We start from the raw sequence: 20,574 nt of genomic DNA, 5'->3' as shown, positions 1-20,574 counted from the left end.
ACACGAATACAATTTTGCCAATGTAGTTACAATTTAGTTAGCACCAATCACATTTATTACATCTCTATCTATCTCTCGAACACCTCTCTATCTCTCCCGGTAGCGGCCTGTCCCCACTTCCGCCCCGCCTTCCCGCCCCTCCCCAGGCCCGACCATAGAGTTGGAGCCTCCGAGGGGGAGCGAGGGGCGGCGGAACCATCGAGTTGCGGCCGCCGCTTCCGGCGCGCAGCTCCGCGCCGCCACTCGGTGCCGGCTGCAAGATGGCGGCGGGGCCGCGGCGGCCGGCGCGGGGCTGAGCGAGGCCGCTGCAGCCGGAGGGGCCGGGCCCGGCCGGGCGGAGGGGTGAGAGGGGCGCGGCGGGGCTGGACTGGGCTGGGCTGGGCTGGGCTGCGCTGAGAGGAGAGGAGAGGAGAGGAGAGGAGAGGAGAGGAGAGGAGAGGAGAGGAGAGGAGAGGAGAGGACGGCAGTTCGCGCTGCCTCATTTTCTTCCTCCTTCCATCGGGCGGGAATAAGAGGGAGGGCTTTCTGCCCCGTTCCCCTGTGGCCAGAAGAATAATGAATTTAGTGCTTGATTTTCTGTATTTTCTTTTTGCCCTCGGCCGTTAACTTGTTGCGTTGGAACTCTTTAGTCTGGGTCCTTGGAAGATGTGAAATCGCGGTTTCAGAAGTTTGTTCACTTTCCCTTTAGCCTTTAAATATTAGAAATACGGGGTGTGAATGTAACTCCTAGCTCTGTTTGGTGAGCCTCCCACCTAAAGAAGCCATAGTGTCTTGCAAAAGCAAAAAAAACAAACCCACCCCGGTGTTTTGGCTGGGAAGTAGGTGTGGAGAGGGAGGGAGACAAGAAACATCCCTGGCTGTAGTTTGGACACTTATGCCGTCATCTGTAAGCTGAAGAAGTGTCTAAAGACAGGAAATAATTTATTGTAGAAGAATCCTACGCTTGCTGATATAGTGGGTGCTGGGAGAGATATCGGGGCAGTTAGAAGTCTGAGGAAGGGAAGAGATTTGTGGGGAAACGTTTGAAACAGAAGGGTGAAAACTGAAGAGCACTTACGAGAGTGAATGAGAAGCTAAACTCTGACACGCTCTTAGAAAAACAGATTATGCACTTCTTCCTGCCCTGCACCCTTCAACAGTGTAAGCACAAAGCTTCTTGGTTTGAGTTGTGGTGGGAATAATAACAAACTCATCAATTGGTTTAAAATTATAATCTGCTAAAGCAGTGGTAAGTAGGTACTTAGTTAAATAGTAGTACTTTATTTGAGTAGTGCAGTTTTGTTACAGGTGCTGAGCTCAAAGTCAGGTTTGTGGACCTTAAAGGTATTTGAGCTCTTTGAGGGAGAAACTTGGTGGTAGAAGAGAAACAAGCATCCTCAAGCTAGCAGTATGTAGGACCTGAAACCATGTCATCTTTTCCAGGTCCCTCCCTCTTTTTTAAGTTTTGTTTTTTGAGGCAGAAGAAAAAAAGATCAAAATGGGGCGGAGATCTACATCATCCACCAAGAGTGGGAAGTTTATGAATCCCACGGATCAGGCCCGTAAGTATCCATAAAAGCTAAGCAGGTGGGAATGGGGAGTGCCTGGAGGAGCAGATAAAAAGCTTTCTCTGAGGATAGAATCCTCACTTGTGGATCAGAATTGAGTTTCTCTAACTTGAAAAATATTATCTCAGTTTTGTCTGGGAAGGCTGCTTGCTTTCATGCTCTTGCTTCTCTTATGTATTTACCTCTTGGTTTTCCACTGGTTATCAGTGTTGGAAGGCCTTTGTACTTAGCTGTTGGATAAACTGCAGGCTGCTTCCTGGGACAGAGCTAATCTGTCCCAGGCAGGAATTTGAGGAACATGTCAAATTTTGCAGGTGCTCTGGTTAGATGGGGGAGTTGTCTTACCATTTTTTTTCTACTTTTGGTAATGTGCCAGGTGTTATCAATGCTCAGTGAATAAAGAAAATCCAGACTCCTACAGTGGACAGGCTTTATTTCAGAGGCTTTCTGAAAGCCTACATATTTTTAAAGTGTGTTGTCTGATGACTCTATATCAGCAGTCTTCTCATGAGTGCACCTATCACTATGACTTTGCTTGCCTGTTGTTCTTTTTTGTATGGTAAAAGCCCTGCTTCTGGAGACGTGAAGACTGCAGTATTTTTTTTTTTCCTTTATAAAAGACAAGAAATAGAAATCTATTTCTCTTTCATTTGGAAGCTGAGTTACAGTAAGTCTTTGTAAAATGAGTGAGTTGTTGAGAAACAGCCCTAGTCTCGATGAAGGAAAGGTTCTTTGTTAGTTTGATTTTGTTTTTTAAGCTGTTATTTTCTTTTTCTTTTCCCCTCTAGGGAAGGAAGCTCGGAAAAGGGAGCTAAAGAAGGTAAATAAGGATATTAGGGAACATTTAGTTGGCATTATCTATACTATGTATCGTGTGTGTGATTTTAAAGGACCATGAATAGACTGACTTGGAAATACTATCCAAGTGTGTAGTTTAAAAAAAGTCACAGAAGTCTTGTTTGGAGTAAACATATCCCCAGTTGTTTTTTAACATGTAATTATTTTTGAAACATTGCTGGAAGTACTTAGTAATTAAAAAACCCCAAAACAACAAAGCAAAGAAGCAAGTAACAAACCAAAAAAAAAAAAAAAACAAAAAAAAACCAAAACAACAAATAAAGCATCCAAGACTCACACACTTCTTAGTGTGTTTTACTGTATTTTGTCAGGTGGTTATTGTGTTGATTGTGTGTGTCCTAGTTGGAGTGAAGGAATTATAGTAGCATTTGCAATTACCAAGATAGTAGAATTAAAATTACCAGAAGTTTTAACTACATTTGCTGCTGATTTGTGTCATGGTGTACATTTTCAGGGCATTCTGAGGTATGATTTTTTTTCTTCAGACTGGAAATACTGAGAAAGGGGTAGCAGATGTTTTGTGTCTTTCTACTGTGAAACTTTTCTATCTGCTTGATCTCTAATCTTAGAACAAAAAGCAACGGATGATGGTACGAGCAGCTGTACTGAAGATGAAAGATCCAAAGCAGATTATTCGGGACATGGAAAAATTGGATGAGATGGGTGAGTCAGAGGTACCAGATGCTGGGCTTAGGCAGTGGTTTATGGAGATGCACAGTGTAGTTTTAACAGCCAGCAGGGGAGACTGAAAGAGAGTAATCTTTTTTTTTCCTTTCCTGTTAGAAGGGAAGATTCTGTGAACATCTGGGGATTGATTATGATTTGAGGTGTTGTGGTGCCATCAAAGAGGACTTTTTTCCCCAGAAGATGATTGATAAGAAGAATGAGTAGTGTGTGTATGTGTGCTGTTTATGCAGAGTTTGGGGGGTAAGGGGGGGTTTGTCATAAGGCTGAAGACTTCCTGAAAACAGGGATTGGAACTTGCTTGGAAATAGTTTCATCATAGTTACGCAGTAGAGAATTTGCACCTTTTTTTGTCTTTTTTTTTTCTTTTCCTGTCTTGGATCAGAGTTTAATCCAGTACAGCAGCCACAACTAAATGAAAAAGTGCTGAAGGATAAACGCAAAAAGCTCCGTGAGACTTTTGAGCGTATCCTGCGGCTCTATGAGAAGGAAAATCCTGACATCTATAAAGAACTGCGCAAGCTGGAAGTGGAGTATGAGCAGAAGAGAGCACAGCTCAGCCAGTATTTCGATGCTGTCAAGGTAATGCTTACTGTATTTCAGTCTTGTAACTGTGGTAGTGTATTGTCTTCACTCATTAAGTGTGACAGTTACAGAGGAAGGGAGATATTTATATATAGAGTTCAGCATCATGTGGCCCATATGAGATATTAATTTGCGTGGTGCTTCAGTTTAGAGCATTTCAGTGAAGACAGTGTGGTGGATGTCATGTCACTGTTTGTCTCTGATATGCTGATCTCATTCAACATGAAAGGAGGAAAGGAAAATCTGTACTGCAAATCAACAATATCAGCCTTTTGTTTTCTGTGTTAAAGAGAGAGCAAGCCTGTGAGTGTGCAGTTGATATTTCTTGAATTTCTGCTAAATCTCATGCTGGAAATAATGGGAATCCTCTGGCTTTCCTTTAAAGATCTTCCTCTAATATTCCTCCATACCATACAAGATAGTGTTGTGCAAATGCAAGGATCTGTACAGAAGACTTTTTTTTCCTTTCCTTCAGAACGTGTAGCAGTCTGTGACTTGAATACTTAAAACACACAAAAGCACAGACATACTTGTCGGCAGCTTCTTCATTTTGTAGACTGAAGGTCTAAAAGAAGATGGAAACCTGACTGAGTTTTGACCGAAATACTAAAGCTTTTCATGGGTGTGTTGCAAGTATTTTGATTTGCCTTGAAAGCTTTTACTTTTGACACTTTCCCAAATTTCTGTCACGGACTGCTGCAAGATAACACACCCTAAGAACAGACACATTTGACAAGTGGTGGCAGGTTCCATACATTCTGTACTTTAAAAAGTAATGAGTTTGTGCAGTAACTTCTGTGGGAGTAACCCATTCTTCTTCCCCCCCCCAGAATGCTCAGCATGTTGAAGTGGAGAGTATCCCCCTACCAGATATGCCTCATGCTCCCTCCAACATCCTCATACAAGACATTCCCCTTCCAGGGGCTCAACCACCTTCTATCCTCAAGAAGACATCAGCCTATGGGTAAGTGGAAAAAGAAACTTACAGGGGAAGTAAAAAGGAAGCACTCATATTATGAGGGAGGAGCTAGGGGTAGAAGCAGGAGTAATATTGACCTGTAGATGTCAGGAATTCTGTGCCAGTGAACTGTGCTTTCTTTTAATCAAAGTCCTTTTTAATCTTTCCCCACTATTGCAGCTTTTTGTTAAAATTGCTCTGAGTAATATGTTACGCCTTTTAGTTTTTGTCTTTTTCATATCAGGAAGACTTAGAGCCCTACTGTTTTGACTATAAATGCCCCTTAAATTTCCTTATGTGTGTTCTTTTGTCCTGCTGGCATATTCAGTGTGTATGTATAGTTCATATAAACTCTTAGTTTGCTTGTTTGTTTGTTTTTTTGGGGTTTTTTTTTTCATTCTAGTGCTTTTCTGTTTCTTTCTGAATAGCCTTCTTTTTCACCAAGTCTGTGATTATTTCATTCTTTTTCTGTGGTAGGATTCAATAGCTAATTCTTTTCAGTATTGTCTTCAGTTGCTTTCTGAGGAGCTTTTGTCTGATCTTCTGCAGTCATGTCTTTGTATGAGGTCGTAAACTCCTTGTGTCAAATCTGTCCTTTTTAAATGTTCGTGTTTCTTTTTAAAAGTCCGCATAAGCGGTGGTGAGAGAAGGCTAAAGAATTTTACTAAAAAGCATGTTTCCTTTAATTGTGTTCCTACATTTCTCATTTCCTTTCTTATTTCCAGACCACCAGTTCGGTCCATTTCTGTGCTTCCTCCTCCTGGGCTTGGTGTTCCACGTTTACCTCCAGGCAGGAAACCCCCTGGACCTCCACCAGGGCCACCCCCACCTCAGGTCCTACAGATGTATGGCCGTAAAGTGGGTTTCACCTTGGATGTGGCTCCTCGAAGGCGAGAGGAGGAGATTTCTTACAGTTCTGAAGCAGGTAAGGACTTTCCTATTCTCTGGGGTTTTCCTTGACCTCTGTTATGCTATGGATGGTACTGCTGTGAATACAGTGTGCTCTAGACAAAGTGTTCTCTGGGCAATATGAATGTTAGCACTACTTGAAATCACTAAGTGATTGCTCCTCTGAGGTATTCCAGATATATTCATAATATCTGCAATTTTGCTACCAGCTGTATTTTTAAATGTTAAAACTTTTAATTGCATGTCTCAGATACTTTTCTTTTGTAAGGTTTCACAGATTAGATTTTTTTTGGGGTGAACCCTTAACAGTGCTGAAATATTGTTCATATTGTCTCTTTAAAATAACACAATTGGTTTCAGAGAAATCTGTTTAAAAAAGACATCAAATAAGCACCCCCCAAAACAAAACCACAACAAAACCCACAACCAGCCCTGAGTATGCATACGCTAGAAGAACATAAGTCCTCTTTTTCATACAGTTACTGTATCATCCCTAGAAACTTGTGACTAGATGGATTAGCTTTATTTCATGTTAGAAGGCATTAAAATATTTCAGTGGTGGGTAATTGCTGAATAGAAATTAATGAATGAGTTGCAGTAGCAGTTGCCTTCACTTTTTTGCTGCGCAAATTAATCAGCAGGTTAATAAGGAATCTTACAGATTTTCCAAAATACCCTTCAAGGATATGTGCCGTGAAGTAAACGGATGGTGGTTTGTCCATGCTGTTGCTAAGGGGAATGTTGTGACTGTTAACATACACTGGTGTGAAAGAATATGTTGTGTTTGGAGTTCATGCACTTCCTAATACTCTGCTTTTTGCAGGACAGCGAGGCCATGATGATGACATGTCCAGCACTAGTGAAGATGAAGGTTATCCTGAGGATATGGATCAAGATAAGCACGATGAGAGCAGCGATGACAGTGACAGCGATAGGTCAGATGCAGACAGTGAAGGAGAGGACTTCCTGCATCGTGATAATGACAAGGAGAGGGAAGGTGGAGAAGAAAAGAAATCAGGTATGATGGGGAAATGAGAGACTGGGGGTTGATTTTTCAAAAGAAAAACACTACTTGATAGCATTGAGGGTGTGTGTGTAATTTATTTAGTCAACTGTGTTCTAACTCACCTAAATTCCAGCTAAAGGATTTTCATTAATAAATGGGTCAAAATTAAGCCTCGGTGTGAAATATGCTCACTTGCTTGGGGGAGACCAATTGGTAGAGAATACTAGGTTAGCAAAACTTCAAACTGTTAGAAACACCGTCTGGGTTTGAAAGACAGGTATCTGCTAAGGCAGGAACCTCTCTTGAAACAGAAAATGTAAACCCCCTCCCTCTAAATTATTAGAATTTAGAAATGAAGGAGCTCTCAGGCAATAGAAATACAGTATTACAAAGAACAAACCCAAAACACTGACAGAGTCAGAATACAACCTGACACCCTGTCAGTCAGGGTGTTGATAGCAGTCCCATTAAATGATGGCTGCAGTCCTCCTGGAGTGACAGATGTGGTTCAGCTGAAGCAGTGGTCTTATAGAGGAGTGCAGTTTTCCTCCAAAGGTCCAGTGATGATGTGGAAAGGTCTGGTTTTCCTCTGGAATCTGGTGGAAAAAGGCTGTTCTGATGTTCCAAATTTCAGATTTCATCTAGATAGGAAAAGCTTGGTTCCTTCCCCTGGGTGCAGCATCTCACAATGGGGTGATGTAACTTTATCAGTCAGGCAGTGGGACTCAATGGCTCATTAACAGAAGATCCCTCCCTGGAGGAAGGATGGGTTGTGGAAAACATAAAGATGACTGCCCCACCTGGTTTCAACAGATGGTCTGTTAGCAGAAGATATACCCCCCTGAGATAAGGATCACTGCCCCATGCGGTTTCAAAAGATGGTGATAAGAATACATACTTTTGGTAACATCCTGAATTGTGAGGCAAGACAAACAGCAATGTTCACTCTTATCTAAGGAGTATCATTATGTTAGACTGATACACTGTCCATGCCGGGTATCCACCTAACTATCTGGAGTTTTCTTATTCTCTTCCCACCTCCTGTCACCCTTATCCATACCCTGCTTTCCCCAGGTCACAGTGTCCGGTTTGCAGACATGCCTGGGAAGTCACGAAAGAAGAAAAAGAACATGAAAGAGCTGACTCCACTCCAGGCCATGATGCTACGGATGGCAGGTGAGTAAGGTGGATATAATATGTGGTGATAAGCCATTAGGCTTCTAGTTAAGTCTTCTGTGGGCAGCTTACTTTGCACAGTTTTTATTTTATGGAGTAAATATTTTACTGTCATAATGTAGGCCCTGCTGAGAGTATCAGCTCTCGTTAGGTATTTGAGTTGTAGTGTGGTTTTTGCTTTTTTTTCTTTCGTTTGTTTGTTTGGGTTTTTTTGTAGGTTTTTTATATTTATTTTTGTTTAAGTAATGAGTGTGTTTTGCACAGCAGAATTGAAGTTAAGAGTAGCAATTTACTGTTTTTTTCCTTCTAAGTCTTTCCTTGCTTAATTTTTAAACAGTTGTTCAAATGAAATATGAATCTCTTGGTGAAAGAGAAAGGGTAACATTGTCTATGTGCTCAGCATGTAACCTGTAAGGATTTGTGCTCCCTAAAAATACCCTTCTGCTGAGGTAACTTAACCAATAAAACAAACTTTGTTTTAAGAAGTAACTCCAGTATCTTTCAAAGATGCAGGAGTTTCTTGGACGTGGGGATTATGTTTGCTGTGGCATTGTATCCCCAATCCCCTGTTGCCAAACCTCCCCACAAACTGCCTTAAGGCAGAGTTTAAATAGCAGCAGTTTGGGTGCGAGTTTCAGGTCCTAGAGGAACACATAACTCTTGTTGTCAGAGCTCTCTAGAACAGCATTGATTTTTCTGTTATGATTTTTCTTTGTTTTCATTTTATGTTAAATAGTAAAAAGTGGTCAGATTTCTTCCCTTGGAAGTAAGGTTTATCTTAGTCTTGCTTTTTTTTATTTTATTCTCTGTATTCAGTTTTCTGTGATGTTCACAAGGATGTTATGTGTAGACAGATTTTATAAGTTTATCTCCATATCCAGGTCAGGAAATTCCAGAAGAAGGGAGAGAAGTGGAGGAATATTCAGAAGAAGAGGAAGAGGAGGAAGAGGACTCAGAGTCTGAAGAGACATCACAGCAACAGCAGCAGCAACAACTCAGTGAGGAAGCACTTGCAGAGACTGGGTCATCTACTGCAACTTCACAGGCACAGCAGCAGCAGAGTGCACAGGCTGTGCCTCCAACTCAGATACAGGCACCTCCCATGCCTGGGCCTCCTCCGCTGGGACCACCTCCAGCCCCTCCACTGAGGCCCCCAGGCCCACCCACTGGCCTTCCTCCGGGCCCTCCACCAGGTGAATTCTTGATTTTACTCTGCTTTGAGGGATGCAAGCTCTCAGGCAGTGGTATCAGTTTGGGAGTTTGGAAGCTGCAGAATATGTTGGAGTGTATGTACCCAGCTGCTGAGACCTGGCTGTCATCAGTCTACATCATCATTGCTGTACTTTGTTTTTGAGGCATCAGGCTCCTGTAGCTGTAGCTTTCCTGATGGTTGTCTTTGTTAGAGCCAACAGTGGCAGGCAGCATCAGAGCCAGTAGATGAAGTGGAATAAAAGAGCAAAGGTACTTATTTTTAGGCCAGGAGAAAAATCAAATTCCATAGGGAAAGGGTTTTTTAGCTGTTTAAATTCTGAAAAACTCAGCTCAGAAGCTGTTAACGGTTACTACCTGATTATATGGGGAGGAACCCTTTTTCCATGATACACTTTCATAAAGATGCTTTAACTGCTAAATCTGCCTCTGCTTGAGATGTTTAGAAATTCTATTTAATGTGGTGGCAGCTGGGTAATACAGCTTTCATTCATATGTTGAAGATCTTTATTCTTACCTGTTGAGATACGTTTTTAGCCGTGGATTAAATTTCTCTTTTGTTACATGAATGCTTCCAGGAGCTCCTCCGTTCCTGAGACCTCCCGGGTTACCAGGATTACGTGGGCCTTTGCCTCGACTGCTGCCACCAGGTCCTCCCCCGGGGCGACCACCTGGTCCTCCCCCAGGCCCCCCACCAGGTCTGCCCCCAGGTCCTCCTCCACGTGGTCCTCCTCCTCGTCTGCCCCCTCCTGCCCCACCAGGTAAGGGGTTCTGTTTGTTTCAGTGCCAAGTCTCTCCTTGCAGTCCTGGCTGTGGCGATCAAGCCAGTGAGGTGTAACTGGCTGCCAGTCTGCCTTTGTTCCTGTCTGTGGCTGCACTGTGCTGTGTGCTGTTGTATTAGTCTGTGCAACAGCAAGTGAGTGCTGTGCATAGTTTGGTAGCAAGAAATATGCCCTCAGAAAGGGAATTTCAGAGTTTAAACTTTTGCTCTGCTGGACTCTTTCTGAACTGCCTCTGAATGCTGTAATGATGCTCCACTAAACGAGTTGGAGATCTGAATATTTATTTTTTTGTGCCTGGGTCAGACATTTCTGATGACTCTGAAATTCCAGTGGGATAGATTGTCAAGAAACTTTATTCTCACGTTATAACTTTAAATTGAAAAGGGAGCAATAAACAAGCTCCTGTGTCTTTCAGAGTCTGAAGAGCAGCATTTTTTCAACCCAGCATTTAGTGCAGATTTGAAAGCTTTTTTTTTTAAAGCCAGTGCTACTGCATCTTGTTGGGAGTTGCTCTGTTTTGCTTTTTTTCTTGGCATTCTGAGCATGTGCGCTGTTTTGTTCGAATATTTTGAAATTCCTGGACGCTTTGTTTCCTCCTTACAGGTATCCCTCCTCCTCGCCCAGGCATGTTACGGCCGCCTCTGGTGCCTCCCTTAGGACCTGCCCCACCTGGGCTCTTTCCACCAGCTCCCATTCCAAATCCTGGGGTACTGAGTGCCCCCCCCAGCTTGATTCAGCGGCCCAAGGCGGATGACACCAGCGCGGCCACCATCGAGAAGAAAGCCACGGCCACCATCAGTGCCAAGCCGCAGATCACCAACCCCAAGGCGGAGATCACGCGCTTCGTGCCCACTGCCTTGCGAGTGCGCCGCGAGAATAAAGGGGCTTCCGCTGCCTCCCAGAGAAAACAAGATGATGAGCCTGCCCTCCCGTTAACCAAAGCTGCCCCTAAGGCTGGATCATCTGCCCCGATCTCTGTGCAGACAAAGGATGATGTGTATGAAGCCTTCATGAAAGAAATGGAAGGTCTCCTGTGACCTGTCGTAGTCGTAGTCCGCTTTCCTGCCCTCTGAATACCGATCAGATCGCTGTGGAGGGAGAAGAGGGGAAAGTCCTCCTGCAAGCAACAAAAAGGGCATGACTGGAAATAGTTCCCTACCCACAGGTTAACTTGCCAGTGTGCTGTGAATAGAGACCGCTGCAGCTGAGGTGTGCCTGGTGCTCCTCCTTTCAGAGCCACCACGTGCACTTGGTGAAAGGAAATTGCAGTGAAGAAGGTGATGCTGCTCCCCTCGAGTCCTCCCCCCATTCCTTGGAGGGAGATGATGATACTCTGGGGACAGGGGTGACTATTCCTTGTCTGAATCCTTACACACCCTGAGTTTTCTGGTGAGGGTAGTGGAACAGGTTTTTAAGGAGCCAGAAAAGTGTTAACAGCATTTCATACACAAATGGTTCTCCAGTTTTTATTTTCTGTATCTTTTTTTTCCTGTAAATATTTTATAATCATGTTTTTTAGTTGCAGTGAGGTTGATCAATCATCTTTCTTCCAGGGTAGTCAGGGAGGTAATTCGATGCGTATACTGTACACTGGAATTTTGCACCCTATCCCCTTTACGGTCATCTTGGTGGATTTTTGTTGGCTGGGGAAAGTTCATTTTGTCTTGTGAAAGACAATAAATGTTCAGTGTATCAGAATACCTCTCTTCCTGTGGTTTGTGTAAGACTAGCAGGCAGGTGGAGAGTGGGGGAGGGTTCTTCGCTCACCTTGGAAGACAATTAGAGGCATTCAGAACCTCAGAAAAGAAAACCGATAATCACATTGTAAATAACATATGCTTACTTTTTTCCCACTGGACTTTTGCTATATCATTGAGTTCCTAAACATCCCTTTTAACCCTTATTGGTAACTAGTAAAAACTTAAGTCCTGAAATATTACTGATAATTACAAAATAATTTATTTTATATACTCTGATTGGAAGGTTTGCTTCATGTCAAGCCTCAGGGTGTGTCATGGACAGGCTACCTTAAGTAAAAATTATTAAACAATTCTAATGTTAAAAGATTGACTGACAGATAACTATGGCTAATAATATTAAGATACCAGACTAGCAGATAGCTCAAACAATACATTTAGTTGGCTGTAAGTTTCAGGCACAGCTGAATGCACCATGTTTTGAGGTTAAATCTGCTTTAAGGATACAAAGTTATTCACTGACTGAACTTACACTTGAAAACTTTGAATCTGTTTTCACGAATTCTGGACACAATCAAAACGTTTGCACTGCATTTCTCTATACAGTATAATTTACATGAACCCGCCCACCTAATGCATAATGTGTGATGTAATTTTACACAATTCTTGAAACACTAAAGTTCTTTATTAAGCGGCTTCTCTTGTAGAAGTTACCTGATGGCATCAGTTATGTTTACAAAAGTTGAGAAGATTCAGCCCGGAGACAGATAATTCAGCTTGAAAACATCACTATGAGTTTGATTACAACAATACTGAAGTAAATTGCCTCTAGAATCCGAGAATCGTTTTGTGCTGCTCCTGCCTGGTTTCTACATGGATCAGTAGTGCTGGAGTGTAAATGCGCCTACTGAAAGCAAAGATTCTCTTTTATCGTAACAATAGCACACTTTTAAAGTGGCCCTGTACTAGCATATCTGAGGTTTTAAATACAGGATTACGTGTAAACCGACAGCGATGGCGTTTAGCGGGGGTTGCGGGGAGGCAGCTGCGCTCCTCCGCTCTGCTCTCCTCTCTGTTCTCCTCTCTCCTCTCTGTTCTCCTCTCTCCTCTCTGTTCTCCTCTCTCCTCTCTGTTCTCCTCTCTCCTCTCTGTTCTCCTCTCTCCTCTCTCCTCGGGCTGGCGGGGAGGCGTTTCCCGCGCCGCGGTCCTTGCGGGGCCGGGGCCGGGCTCGGAGCGCGCGGCGGGGGCGGCTCCGCGGGAGCGGCCGCCGGCGGCTCCCATTGGTCGGATTTGGATCCGCGGCGCTATTGGTCGGAGCGACCTGGAAGGCGCCGCAGCCAATCAGAGAGCCGGCGGGGCGAGCGCAGGGGTTATAAAAGCGGTCGCGCTCGGTGCGGAGGAGCACGTGACCGCGTCGGTTCGGGCGGCGGCGGAGCGGAAGCGAGCGAGGGAAGATGTCCGGGCGGGGGAAGCAGGGCGGGAAGGCGCGCGCCAAGGCCAAGTCGCGCTCGTCGCGGGCCGGGCTGCAGTTCCCCGTGGGCCGCGTGCACCGGCTGCTGCGCAAGGGCAACTACGCGGAGCGCGTGGGCGCCGGCGCCCCGGTGTACCTGGCGGCCGTGCTGGAGTACCTGACGGCCGAGATCCTGGAGCTGGCGGGCAACGCGGCCCGCGACAACAAGAAGACGCGCATCATCCCCCGCCACCTGCAGCTGGCCATCCGCAACGACGAGGAGCTCAACAAGCTGCTGGGCAAGGTGACGATCGCGCAGGGCGGCGTGCTGCCCAACATCCAGGCCGTGCTGCTGCCCAAGAAGACCGACAGCCACAAGGCAAAAAGCAAGTGAAACATCCGAGGAGCGTTCCCACCTCAAAAGTGACCCAAAGGCTCTTTTCAGAGCCACCCACTTCCTCATAAAAGGAGCTGTACATCCTAATGAAAAAATAAAACTTCCGTCTCCTCAAAGAAGCCAGAGGAGAAACTAAAGTGAACTACCCCGTCCCCCAAACATCCCAAATACTTTTTATCTTGGCTGTTAAAATACCCGGAAACAAACCTCCCCAAACAACTTTGTATTTTAGTTCATAGATTAGGACTAAAATTTTTAAAACCCGCTTGTATAATAAGATGTGGCTGACGTGTGCCTAATAAATTTAATGCGATTTATTTAATGTGAAATAAGTCACTTTGTGCGGGTGGGGGTGAGAAAAGTCACATAGTTTGTTAAAACCGTAGGAAAGAATCCACAGCGCCGACTACGCCTCTCCTTTTAATCAGCTCAGCCCTGTGTGAAGTTCAGATAATTCACTGATTTCTTTAAAAACAACCCTGCGCCCTCCAAACAACTTTATGACCTAGAGACGTTGTTGGAAGTTTGTTTTGTTACGTATTTTGTTATGCCGTTTGGTTCTGTTGTTCTTGTATTAAAAGGCGTTCTGAGTTACTAATCCTTCTTTATTAAAAATCACTGAGGTGCTGAGCTCATTTTCTGCCTCAAACCTGAGAGTTGGAGAATAATTGTTCTTCACAAAGCAGAGGCAACCTGAGGTGAAAAGAACTGTTGCCAGTTTTGAGTCTATCTTATACATAGTGCTAAATGTAATCCATAAGTATGTTGAAATAGAAACAAAATCTGCTGTTATTGCTCAAAAACATATTTTTAATAATTATCCATATGAAAACAAATCACTTGAATCATAACACCGTCCAGAATTTTAGTATCACCAGCAGTTACAATAGCAAGAGGTAAAAAGGAGTTTACAGGCCTTTGTCAAAACAATGGGTGTAGGCATTAATAAACATAACAGAGAATACTTATTTTAATTTTTTTCTACTCTGAAAAACAATGGGCATTTATTTTTAATTGAAACTTGTTCTTGGAAAAGTACATCTGAAGACTGCCCCTCTCTTGCTTAGCAGCCAGCTGTTTTGGTGTAGCAGATACATCGTGCCATATTTTTTTTTTTATTAATTCTAATATGGGGGTCCATCGCTGGACAGAAGGAAAATGGAATATTTGGGAAACTGCTGTGAAAGAGGAATCCTAACTGCTCACTTGAGCAAATTTTATTATGTCCATGTAATGGGAAAATCATCTGCAGCAGTGTCTCCTTAGACAATGATGACTCAGATTTTTTTTGCCAATCCAGCCATATCAAAATAAAACCACTAACATATTATCGAACGATAGGGCACTGGTTATCGTTATTAACAGAAATCGGCCGTGTTAAGTTTTCGTGCCACCTAATTCATTAAGAAAGCAAGCATTTTTCTAGCAGAGGATGAGGGAACCATGTCTGCATTGTGTACACGGAGCAGCACAGCACAAAGTGCTGTGCAGTAAAAAGTCACCTCCTTTGGCAGGACAAAAAGCCCTTCACGGGACTATCACCTGCTCCTTGCCTTGCTGCATAATGCACTAATTTAATTTCTCTTAATTATTTTTAAAGACATACAGGATTTTGGACAAAGGAACTAATTTCTAATCCATATTCAGTGCTCAAGATGAGCCTGTGTTACTTCCTTCTCTTTGAAATCAAATTGCGGCTAAACTATCGATTTAAATCCCTGGTTTTCAGTTCAGATTAACAGAAGACCCTTTAAAGAATACTAATTAGTTACTTTGGGAATCTAGTTCCCCACATCGCGGATTTTATTTAGAAGGAAAAACAAAAGTTTCTGTCTCCGGAGGTCTGTTCAGGTCCAGGACTCAGTGTTTATCGCCTCTTTTTAAGCTCACCCGTTGCCTCTTCGCAAGGAAACTTGGCCGAGGGGAACAAGAGTCTTTCTTTTCCACGCCGCTGCGAACCGGGGGGGGGTCGGTGGCGGAAATTCTGATAAAACCAGCCGTTTTTGGCTCCTAAGAAACACAAAATGAGCGGCGAGAAGGGACCTTTCCGCCGTGCAGCGGGGCGGGCTCTGCAGCGCACCAATCACCGCGCGCCTCCGCTCTATAAATAGGAGGCCGCCGACTTGCTCCAGGCCCAGTGGTTTCCCTGGTTCCCGGACCGAGGCCGATACAATGTCGGAGACCGCGCCTGTTGCCGCTCCCGCTGTTTCTGCTCCCGGCGCCAAGGCCGCCGCCAAGAAGCCGAAGAAGGCGGCGAGCGGCTCCAAAGCCCGCAGACCCGCGGGGCCCAGCGTCACCGAGCTGATCACCAAGGCCGTGTCCGCCTCCAAGGAGCGCAAGGGGCTCTCGCTCGCCGCGCTCAAGAAGGCGCTGGCCGCCGGCGGCTACGATGTGGAGAAGAACAACAGCCGCATCAAGCTGGGGCTCAAGAGCCTCGTCAGCAAGGGCACCCTGGTGCAGACCAAGGGCACCGGCGCCTCCGGCTCCTTCAAGCTGAATAAGAAGCCCGGTGAGACAAAAGAAAAGGCAACCAAGAAAAAGCCGGCTGCTAAGCCCAAGAAGCCGGCGGCGGCTAAGAAGCCCGCCAGCGCCGCCAAGAAGCCCAAGAAAGCGGCGGCGGTGAAGAAGAGCCCCAAGAAGGCGAAGAAGCCGGCGGCCGCTGCGGCCAAGAAAGCGGCCAAGAGCCCCAAGAAAGCCGCGAAGGCAGGCCGCCCCAAAAAGGCAGCGAAGAGCCCGGCTAAGGCGAAAGCGGTGAAGCCCAAAGCGGCCAAGCCCAAAGCGGCCAAACCCAAAGCGGCCAAGGCAAAGAAGGCGGCGCCCAAGAAGAAGTAAGATGACTGAGAGGAATTAAGAGTCTATTCATTTAAATAAACCCAAAGGCTCTTTTAAGAGCCACCCACTTACTCTCAAAAAGAGCTGGAACACTACCGTCATGCGCCAGCAAACAAAAGATCACTTGGGGATTTCGGTAGGAGTTCACACGGCACTAATAAAGTTCAGATTTTTGGTACGCGTGCGTTCGGTATCGCCTGCGTGGGAGATAGGGGCTTCCTTTAATAGGAAATGCGTCCCTACGTGCAATTTGGGAGCCCTGCGATAACAGCTGCGCCCGCCCCACCCCAGCTCAGCGTCCGGCTCAGCCCGGAGAGACAAGAGGCGGTGTCGGCGGAGCGCCGAGCGCCCCTCGCTCCGGTGCCCGGGGGAGTTTAAAAGTGCCGCGTCGAGCCGGGATTGGCCCCGCACCGCCTTCCCGCCTGGTCCCGCCCTCCGGGGCGCTCACCCCCCGCATCCTCCGGGGCCGGGCCCACGCACGGAGCCAGAGCTGGCCGGGCGGGCACGCAGGGCACAGCATCGGCCCTCCCTCCCCGCCGCACCGCCTGCGAGCCGGGGGTGGATGAAGGAGGCGGGGAGGGGGAATGGAGCAGGGAGGGGGAGACGTGCGGGCCGTGCCGCGGCTCCGTCCGGCGGAGGATGCTGCGGAGATCCGCTCCCGCAGCGGGGCAGGAAAGGCTGCGGCCGCACGCTCCGATTCTCCCTGGCTCCAAGTAAACATTGCCGTGTAAATCGCTGATCGCCCTCTTTTCTCGGCAGATTACTTATGTATTATGAAAGCGCCATGACCCGCAAAACACTGGGACATCGGTGTTCTAAGAGCGAAAACATATAAGAAATTATTTTCCTATTACCTAATCGAGTACGGACACCTACTTGAATAAAAGCAGCCAGCATAGACAGGGGTAATGGCAGATTAGGGTACGTGCGAGTAGTAAGACCCAAAACATACAAACCCGCGTCAAAGATTGGACCGCCAAAACATTAAAGACCCTTTATTTTACAGCTGTAGTGCACTGGAAGTAAATGCTAGGTTTTCTAAGTTAAAAACATTTAACCCGTTGAAAATTTTAACGACTTATCTTCTTCAAGGGACTTGCAATGGGTCGAGTGGGAGCCGCATTCAAGATCTTTTTAAAAAGGAACCCTAACAGGTTCCAACAAGGCATGTACCCGATATGAAAAAGGTCAAATTTCCGCTTGGTAGAGAGCACCCGACCAATTAACGCGCAAACCTTATGCTATTTTACGTACCTCCCCATAAAAACCACTGATTCAGCCCCTTCACTTGAAAAAATTGGTGGCTCTTAAAAGAGCCTTTGGGTTGAGAGTGCCGGTGCGAGACGCCCTACTTGGAGCTGGTGTACTTGGTGACAGCCTTGGTGCCCTCGGACACGGCGTGCTTGGCCAGCTCGCCAGGCAGCAGCAGGCGCACGGCCGTCTGGATCTCCCGCGACGTGATGGTGGAGCGCTTGTTGTAGTGCGCCAGGCGCGACGCCTCGCCGGCGATGCGCTCGAAGATGTCGTTGACGAAGGAGTTCATGATGCCCATGGCCTTGGACGAGATGCCCGTGTCGGGGTGCACCTGCTTCAGCACCTTGTACACGTAGATGGAGTAGCTCTCCTTGCGGCTCTTCTTGCGCTTCTTGTCGCCTTTCTTCTGCGTCTTGGTCACGGCTTTCTTGGAGCCTTTCTTGGGCGCGGGGGCGGACTTGGCCGGCTCAGGCATGGCTGCACGGTCGCTGTCTGCTCTGCCACAGCGCAGTGCCGGATAATGCGATTACTCCCCTATTTATAGAGCTCTTATGCAAATCTCGGGTATCAGAAATCAGCGCTCCCATTGGACACAGACCTAGTGACGTTGCCCGCTGTACGAAGTGTTTTGCTATTGGTCCTTTTTAAACACCGCGCTGAGATTGGTCAATGCTTCGGATGCTATCAGCCAATCAGAAGGAGCTCTTTCAATCCCAGCATCCGGTGCCGAAGCTCGTCCGCTGCGGCGCGGCCTCTCCCCGGCTCGCGTGTCCGCCGCAGTAGGCGGCGGGTTTGGAACAACGAATTATAGTTATGGGCATTTCTATGTGGAAAAAAAACCCCAAAACAACAAAATATTAAAAAAAAGACACGGGATGGGTTCCGCTACTTTTTTTTTTTTTCCCCTACAGGAAGGAGCATACCTGCACGCTTCATAGAATAATCTGCATTTTTAACAGCCACAAGATAAATGTAAAAGGGAAAAAGATGTAAGAAGGAAAGATACAGAGGAGTCTGGAATACGAACACTGTTAATCATGTCTAGAATTAATCTTTTGGGCCCACAGAGCGTGACTTCCATCAGTTTAAATGAGATGGAAGCTGTGATTCGATTTGTAACATTAAACAATTGGATTTCTCCAAAGATGCAATAAATATTGAAAGTATGTATTTAAGTCAAAAACCGTGATAACCCTAGAAATTCAATGTGGATTTTATTCTGCAGTTTGAAATTATCATGAAACAGAAAATCAAGCTGTTTTCTTGTTAGTATCACTTCATTACACAAGAAGAAAACATGTTGCTATTTCCTTTTGGAAACCTTAAGGACTACTCAAAGACTGGATTTACTGGAGATCAGAAGAGAAAGGTTTCTTTTATTGGCCCATGCCACCTATCAGGCACAAATGAAAAAAGAAATCTTAGCAAGCAGATCAGGCTTCAGTTCTTCCTTTTTATCGTGCTGAGCAGAAGCATTAGATCTACAAAGCTATCCAGCCTGTATGCAAAATTGTGGTATCTGGAGGGAAGGAGACAAAGAAAGGGTGAGATATTTTTCCTTGCCAGTGAGAGAGGCTTCCTGGAAAGTGCGTCTGCTGTACATTTCTCCTAAACTGTGGAGAGAAAGCAGTGCTGAAAAGAGCAACTTAATGTTACCTCAGTGATCCTGCTGCTGTGTTTTAGTATCTTCCCCTCCCTTCACAGCTCTGCTGCCTCTCATCCAGAACAGGGATATATGTTGGAGATTTAGATTAGTTTTTGAACATAACTTCATTTTAGTATGAGGTAAAGTTTCAAGTATTCATTTTGGTACTTGTCTATGGGGAACACAGAGAAAAGAATCAAGTCCCAGGAAATGGTAAAGAGCAATCGGCCATCAAGAGGAGAGACCACACAGCAATAGGAAAAATTACAAATTTACCACTGATGAGACACATGTGTTGTGTGGTTAGAATTATTTGGGAAAATTTGTAAAGCAAACCTTAGAATCACATTTGAGAAGTGGGGTTGCAAGGCTGTGGGTAGCTAGTGTAGATCTTTTAGTTATTGAGACAGAAATATGAAGTATAATTCTGTGATTTGCTCCGTACTTTGTCAGCTGCAGGTATTCTAGGTTTGTAAACTGTCAAGTGTTATAATCTGAAGACCCTATAACTCCCTGGAGAAACATTAAATATATGTGTCACATTTCAACAGCAAAAAAAAAAATAAGCGTAGTAAAAAAAAAAAAAAGGTGAAAAGAAAGAATAAATAAGGTGAGGAAGCTAACCATGCATTTCTGAAAAAACCTCCAAACATGGACACTTGAAACTACTAAAGGTGATAGAACTCATGAAAATGAATGTAGTTGTAGAACTACAGTAAATGAAAAATACTGGCTTGTGCTCAAAAAGTAATATTAAGTAAAGAAAAAGAAAACAAAAGAGAAATGAATTGTTCAATAGCTATCAGTAAACCCAGCAGTGAGACCTTGAAAACGACCAAACGCATGCTACTTTTTAAAAGAATATGAAATGGCATAGGTTTTTGTCATAGGTATGACAGCAAGCGACACAAAGCAGCTCCTTCATCAACACATCAATCCCATAAACAAAACAAAGCTGCATGATAATTAAGTCAAGGACACAGGACAAGCAAAATAAATCCTCCACGATAAAAAAAAAATTAAGTGTCGCCCTTACAGGGAACAAAACATAGAAAAAGAAAGAAAACAACAATAACAACAACAACAACAAAAAGAAAAATCGCAGCGCATTACCCCCGCTTCTCAGCCCTTGGTAGACAAGGGTGCATTTACCGCAGAAGCGGGACGCAGTGCCCGCTCTCTCCCCAGCCCGGCCGCGCCCTTTGCTGGGGCTGAGATCGATGGCGGAGGGGAGCGGCTCTGCCGGCCCCGCCGCCGCCATTGACCGGGTCGCGCTGCAGCCCCGCGGCCGGCGGGACCCAGCTCCCAATGGGCACCGAGAGCCCCGGCAGCGGGGCCGGGCCGAGCGCGAAGGGCACGGGGGGACCCCGGGCGGGAGGCGCTGCGGGGCCCGGCCCGGTTCGGCCTCCCGGGGGCGGGGCCGGGCCCGAGCCGGCGGCGCGCGGAACCGGGGGGAGCGATGGCGCCAAAGGCCCGGCCCGCGGGGGGAAGGGCGCGCAAAGAGCCCGCCCCGGCCCGGCCCCTCCGCAGTCCTCAACCAGGTCGGACGAACGGCAATATAGAGAGGCGCGGGGCGAGCGCGTTC

At 45.8% G+C, this 20,574-nt stretch overlaps 2 protein-coding genes and 1 pseudogene across 4 annotated transcripts; 2 read left to right on the top strand and 1 right to left on the bottom strand.

Annotated features, from left to right (window-relative positions):
* Positions 1–255: 255 nt before the first annotated feature.
* WBP11 (WW domain binding protein 11) lies at positions 256–11,412 on the top strand. Its single transcript, XM_062492324.1, has 12 exons — positions 256–342; positions 1,423–1,541; positions 2,336–2,367; positions 2,975–3,068; positions 3,475–3,671; positions 4,505–4,638; positions 5,358–5,557; positions 6,365–6,559; positions 7,622–7,723; positions 8,605–8,916; positions 9,511–9,693; positions 10,318–11,412. Exons 2-12 carry the CDS (start codon positions 1,478–1,480, stop codon positions 10,749–10,751), a joined length of 1,947 nt encoding a protein of 648 aa, XP_062348308.1. The 5' UTR covers positions 256–342; positions 1,423–1,477; the 3' UTR covers positions 10,752–11,412.
* A 1,453-nt stretch (positions 11,413–12,865) lies between these two features.
* On the top strand, positions 12,866–16,126 carry LOC134043693 (histone H1). 3 transcript variants are annotated; one of them, XM_062492319.1, is made up of 2 exons: positions 12,866–13,215; positions 15,889–16,126. In XM_062492319.1, the coding sequence occupies exons 1-2, from the start codon at positions 12,866–12,868 to the stop codon at positions 16,088–16,090; spliced, it is 552 nt and encodes a 183-aa protein (XP_062348303.1). In that variant the 3' UTR covers positions 16,091–16,126. The 3 variants fall into 3 exon arrangements, with proteins under 3 accessions (XP_062348303.1, XP_062348304.1, XP_062348302.1); XM_062492320.1 differs by lacking the exon at positions 15,889–16,126 and having other exon boundaries at positions 12,866–12,946; positions 13,052–13,546; XM_062492318.1 differs by lacking the exon at positions 12,866–13,215 and having other exon boundaries at positions 15,390–16,126.
* A 672-nt stretch (positions 16,127–16,798) lies between these two features.
* On the bottom strand, positions 16,799–20,528 carry LOC134043694 (histone H2B 1/2/3/4/6-like; annotated as a pseudogene).
* Between the last annotated feature and the right edge of the window lie 46 nt (positions 20,529–20,574).

The sequence above is a fragment of the Cinclus cinclus genome, chromosome 4, assembly GCF_963662255.1.
Source record: "Cinclus cinclus chromosome 4, bCinCin1.1, whole genome shotgun sequence".
NCBI classification, from domain to species: domain Eukaryota; kingdom Metazoa; phylum Chordata; class Aves; order Passeriformes; family Cinclidae; genus Cinclus; species Cinclus cinclus.
This window is presented reverse-complemented; position numbering and strand designations above follow the sequence as displayed.

Coding starts and splice junctions, on each gene's coding strand:
- WBP11 (XM_062492324.1), top strand. CDS start 1,478: ATGGGGCGGAGATCTACATCATCCACCAAGAGTGGGAAGTTTATGAAT. Junction 1,542..2,335: donor GAATCCCACGGATCAGGCCC/GTAAGTATCCAT, acceptor TTTCCCCTCTAG/GGAAGGAAGCTCGGAAAAGG. Junction 7,724..8,604: donor CATGATGCTACGGATGGCAG/GTGAGTAAGGTG, acceptor CTCCATATCCAG/GTCAGGAAATTCCAGAAGAA.
- LOC134043693 (XM_062492318.1), top strand. CDS start 15,431: ATGTCGGAGACCGCGCCTGTTGCCGCTCCCGCTGTTTCTGCTCCCGGC.